The sequence below is a fragment of the Xyrauchen texanus genome, chromosome 21 (genome assembly GCF_025860055.1).
Source record: "Xyrauchen texanus isolate HMW12.3.18 chromosome 21, RBS_HiC_50CHRs, whole genome shotgun sequence".
Lineage (NCBI taxonomy): Eukaryota > Metazoa > Chordata > Actinopteri > Cypriniformes > Catostomidae > Xyrauchen > Xyrauchen texanus.
In genome coordinates, this window is record NC_068296.1 from 7,710,249 (window position 1) to 7,715,487 (window position 5,239).

Sequence of the window (5,239 nt, forward strand, 5' to 3'; positions counted from 1 at the left end):
TCTGCTTTCAATGTATTTATTTCTTTTTTACATTTGGAGCAAAAATATAATAGAAATGCAAAATGTGGGGCCACAAAATCCCCCAGTTTTTTCTCAAGCTAACATTTCATTTTAGGCTATTCTAGGCCTATCTAATTCTGGATTTAGTATTACTTTGATATGAATGGGCATGCTGTGTTTTTATAGGGGGATATTGAGGGAGAATCTGCAGTGTTAAATTGTTAAAAGTTGAGAGTACTACACTCTTTATAGCTGAAAGCAAATTAACCAAATACACTGCTTGGCTCCCCCAAAAAAGTTGCATACTTTAATATTTTGTTTTTGGCCAGGCATTGTACATATATATTTAATGTGTGGTCATTTACAAATGATGGCAGTCTTTGTGGGCCAGGTTATATACATAAACGTTTTAAAGAGTTTCTTTTCATACAATTATTACACATTTTAAATAAAAATGAAATTGTACATAATAATGTTCCAAAGTCGGGATAGATGTGAACATTAATGTCTTTGATCCGAAACATCTGAAGGGTCTTTGCTTGCTGCCAGTGTGATGTTTTCACAAGGAGTCTGTGTTTGTAAAAAAATAAAATAGAAAAACATGAAGGACAACTACAACAATGCAAAAAATAAACGTTGTACAATATTTACTGGAAACTAAAAATACCTGAAAAAAGAAAATAGAACAGCATGTTACAGTGCCTATAGAAATTCATCATGCCTTGCCAAAATACTGGTTACATTACACCCTTGAAATGTAAATAAATTAAATCTAATCTTTTCCAGCTGTATTTACACATTATAACCTTTAACATCAAAGTGAAAATAACATGTACAAATCTAAACCATTATTACAAATTAATTGGTAAAATACCTGGTTTGGATAAGTGATTAGTGAAACAATCCCTTTTCAGATCACATACCTGGCTAACTGACCCCCACCTGACAACCGTAGTGGTTTTGATAACTTCAAAATAAAGCCGGCTGCTCCATGAGTATTACATTACTAGTCGTGCATGGTAATGAATTTAAGAATTCACCATGTTTGTAAAGGTCTTTCAAAAGGGCTAAGGGATTATCTTTTGGAAAGGCACAGGATAGGAGAAGGGTACAAAATGATTTAAAAGGCTTTAACTATCCCTCTGAGTACAGATCAGAGCATTATTAAGAAGTGGAAAGTGCATGGCACCACCAAAACCTTGCCTAGATTGGGCTGTCCCTCTAAACTGGATGAGCGTGACTGGAGGACATTGATCAGGGAAGATATTAAAAGGCCAAAGGCAACTTTGAAGGATTAACAAGCTCTAATGGATGAGATTAATCGGTCCGTGCATGTGACCACAATCTCCCAAGCTTTACACAAAGCTGGCCTGTATGGCAGGGTGGCAAGAAAGAAGCCTGTTCTGGAAAAGTCTTGGAGGATCCTGATGCCATGTGGCAAAAGGTTTTATGGTCAGATATGACAAAAATGTTACATTTTGGACTGAACTCCAAGTGCTATATTTGGAGAAAACCAAACACCGCACACCACCCAGAACATACCATACCTACTGTGAAGCATGGTGGTGGCAACATGTTGTGGGGGTGTTTCTCTTCCGTGGGGACTGGGCAATCTGTCAAGATTGAAGGGAAAATGGATGCTGAGGAAAGACAGCTGGCTGTTATTAAAGCAAAAGGTAGCTAGCTCTATGAAGTATTAAATCCATGGTTGCATGAAAAGTTTTGGAACTGTTGCTTTTTCTTCATTACTTGAATGTAGTAAGGCAAAGTGTGAAAATAAAGCTGGATTTATTTATTTTTGTTTAATGGGATTTTATTTCAGGCTGCAAGAGGAAAAAAAGGGTTATGATGACTTTCTATAGGCACTGTACTACGGCCTATCACTACTGTTATTTCATATTTGCTACTAACCGTGTTACCGGTGTTCTTGTGAACAGAAAAACAAACTAATAAACCAACGCTGTATACAGCAGCAAACTCACAGTCTTATCAGGCTGGATTTCAGTGGTGGCATCAGCTATCGTTCCCAAATACACAATGTTCCGGTGCAGAATCTGTTGGTATCTGGAAAAGACAATGTATGTACTTTCATCAAAGCACTAAAGCATCTGATGTGAACAGAGACATTAAATGGCACGTACTGCACACACTCGGTGGCTCGCCCCTTCTGTAGATATTCCGTGATGCATCTGACCAGCTGATCATTTTCATCAAGAAGCTGAGAAATAAAAAACAATTAATGAATTTAAATAGTCTAACTTTAGTAAACCCCAAAAGTGGAAAATATGCACAACTTAAACCAGATATACGTTTCCTTCAGGAAATAGCAGTGCTTGCAAGGCAGCAAAAGTCATGTTAAAGGGGTTACATTCTACACTTTTGCATTTTATTTTCCCTGATGACTTATTATAATGTTCATGTCCAGGTTTCTTGCACCAAAAAGATTTGTAATTTAGCTTTTCATTACCATATTCCACTCTCTCGCTGACACTCCCTCCATTTACTTTAATACATTCAGAATTAATTTGAACCCTTTCTGTCCTTTGTTGAACGAGATTTAATTACATGTTGTACTGAACGAACGGCATTCCCGCTCTTGTTCAGTCGGTCAGCAAATCCTCGTTCATTTTGTTTACAAACTAGATGTCCCAGTAAAAGCTTATTTACGGCAAGTCAGTCCACTCGGCCGTGTGTGCGGTTGACGCTAATGTGCAGCTATTTTCTATGGATAAAAGCGGCACGAAAGTACAACTCCTTACTACTTGAACGGGGAAAGACAGAAATCTACATAACGATAGGTCAAGATTAGGATCAAAGAACATATTTCAAATCAGCAGTAAAATATGACTACAATCGTAAATTGTGCTTCTTTCGCCCAATAAAAAACAACGCCTTCTCTAGCTGGTCTGTCTAAACCAGCGTTTCTCAACGGGGGCGGTACTGCCCCCTAGGGGGCGTTTGGACAGTGTTGGGGGGCGGTGTGAACGAGGCAGCAGAGAGGGGGGCGCTCAGGCACAAATGGGGGGCGTTACTCAGAGGTACTCAACAGGCGGCCTGCGCAAAAATCTTTTCAGCTCTTCTCCTTAGCCTATGTCTTCGTTTTGCTCGGATTACTGCTGCCACTTCACCAGGAGGATATGCCAGGAGAGCCGCTTCCTAAGTTACACATGCTTTTAAGAGGCGGAGAATTTTCAGCGCAAAATAGAGGCGCTTTCACCGGCTTTTTCTGTACATAACGCGGAATACATAATTAGGCGCAGTTTACGCTTCCCTCCCATCTATTTATGTGAAACTCCCACTTTCCCCTTGTCCATCCCATGAATGCATATGCATGACACGAAAAGCGCATTTTGCCATTTTCAATTGCGACAGGCAATCTGCGCTTTCATCTCGGTGCGTCACGTTCGTACATACCTCGCCATGGTTTTATGCGCACTTTGCGAAACAAATACGCCTGAAGTAGGCGCAAAAGCGTTAGTACATCTGGCCCTGAGAATTTTAATTGTAATGTGATGATCGGGTGCGGATATCTAATCGGAGAAAATCATTGGTGATGGTGAGTTTGTTTTTAACAGCTGATTCGGGTGACGTTAGAGCTGATCCGCGCATCTCTACTCTGCAATGTGTAATTGGCCGATGGGAATAATAAAGTCATAATAATATAAATATTGATTTTATATTATTTGTCTTTTGCAGTTATTCACCTAGTATATTAATATTAACTTAAGTTCTCTCCCTCGTGTCCCGCAAAATCAGGTCTGCTGACCTGCAACAGAGCAATAGCCAGGTGGTCACCCTACGTTACTCACTGTTATTCATCACAACGTTTAAGCCTCTGACAACTCATACAATGTTCATTTGAATGTAAAATAAAATTATGTCTGTGCAAATTAATGAATTCATATTTAAATGTTGCTAATAACCCACTCGGCTAGTTACCGGCAAATGATCTCCATAGCAACGCCTAAAAACAAATGCCGCAGCTGTCAGAGTGGTAGAAATGACCGTTTGTAGGCTATTCAAATTTGAAGCCTAGTATATATTGCCTAATTGAGTGCGCGAACGACCGCTGCTTTTTCATTGGCCATTTAGGTTAGTTACGTTATTGTTCACGTGATTGGTTCATCTTAAAAAAAATTTGTGTGAGCCTGAATTTGTTTGAATTTCTAAATACATTTGAAATACCTTTCAAACAATCCATGTGTTTTTGCATTTTTTTCCAAACACAATATTACTCAACTTGAGGCTTTTACATGTAGTTTAAATACAATAAGAAACTTCTGTTTCTGTTTCAGTTTTTTTTTTTTTTTTACCAAAAACTCAGGCTTCAGGTATCAGTGTCGCAATTGTTTGGCTGTAATAGTATTTCTGAAGTGTTTTTTTCACTTCAGGGGGCGTTAAGAGGATCATGAAGAGGTCAGGGGGGCGTTTGTTCAAAAAAGGTTGAGAACCACTGGTCTAAACGCATGCACGTTACCGAGTTGATTGACAGGTGATGTCTGATTCTAAAAGGTGATTGGCTCTTTAACCTGTAAGGCGGGACATCATTTTCTACATCCGCCATAATGGGCGTACCAATTGTTTTTGTTGTTGGGTATTTTAAAATAAAAAGGGCACTATTCACCCACACAAAAACGACAAACAACGATTTAAATTATCCACAAAAAGAAATAATGGACTCAGAATGTAAAGAAATAGTGATTTTAGCACACGCACGGCCATATGTGTAGGTTTATACTCCGTAAATAATTATAATATTGTGACTGGTCAATTTCACATTCACAAATTATTGATCAGTAAATAATGAGTTATTTTGTATATGTTTATACTCACTCTCTGAATTGTCTCCTGGTTGATTTGCTCTTTTCCGCGCAGCCGCTTAGGAACAAATACAACAGACATTTTACAGGTTCAAAATCTTACACTACCAAAACAGTCCAGTTCAGCTTCATAGACAAACTCGTCCAAATGAGAACCCGGCTCAGAAACCCCGAACTCTCAACGATGAACTAAAGAATTTCACAATGTTGTTAATGTGCTTCTACGCAGGTCAACTGGTCTTGTCGCTGACTGATGACGTCATGTCTTCTGTGCTGTTCAGATCTGGCGCGTCTTGATGCCGCCTGCAGAATGAATGTGGTATTACATACAGTACGGTTGTACGGCGTCAAAGGTATATTATATATATATATATATATATTTTTTTTTTATTATAAAAAGGACACAAACAAGATACTGA

The 5,239-nt window shown here is 38.6% G+C and overlaps 1 protein-coding gene across 1 annotated transcript; it reads right to left on the bottom strand.

Annotated features, from left to right (window-relative positions):
• Nucleotides 1–52: 52 nt before the first annotated feature.
• Nucleotides 53–5,066, bottom strand: LOC127661527 (SS18-like protein 2). The gene is made up of 4 exons (XM_052152269.1): nt 4,834–5,066; nt 2,142–2,218; nt 1,983–2,064; nt 53–570 (listed from the first exon to the last, which is right to left on the bottom strand). The coding sequence occupies exons 1-4, from the start codon at nt 4,900–4,902 to the stop codon at nt 502–504; spliced, it is 297 nt and encodes a 98-aa protein (XP_052008229.1). The 5' UTR covers nt 4,903–5,066; the 3' UTR covers nt 53–501.
• Between the last annotated feature and the right edge of the window lie 173 nt (nt 5,067–5,239).

Bases quoted from the DNA above. Each gene is read 5' to 3' on its own strand.
- LOC127661527 (XM_052152269.1), bottom strand. From the start codon at position 4,902: ATGTCTGTTGTATTTGTTCCTAAGCGGCTGCGCGGAAAAGAGCAAATC. The intron at 2,219-4,833 runs GTGAGTATAAAC...TTTATTTCTCAG, and splicing joins ACCAGGAGACAATTCAGAGA to CTTCTTGATGAAAATGATCA. The intron at 571-1,982 runs GTGAGTTTGCTG...TTACAAACACAG, and splicing joins AAATCCAGCCTGATAAGACT to ACTCCTTGTGAAAACATCAC.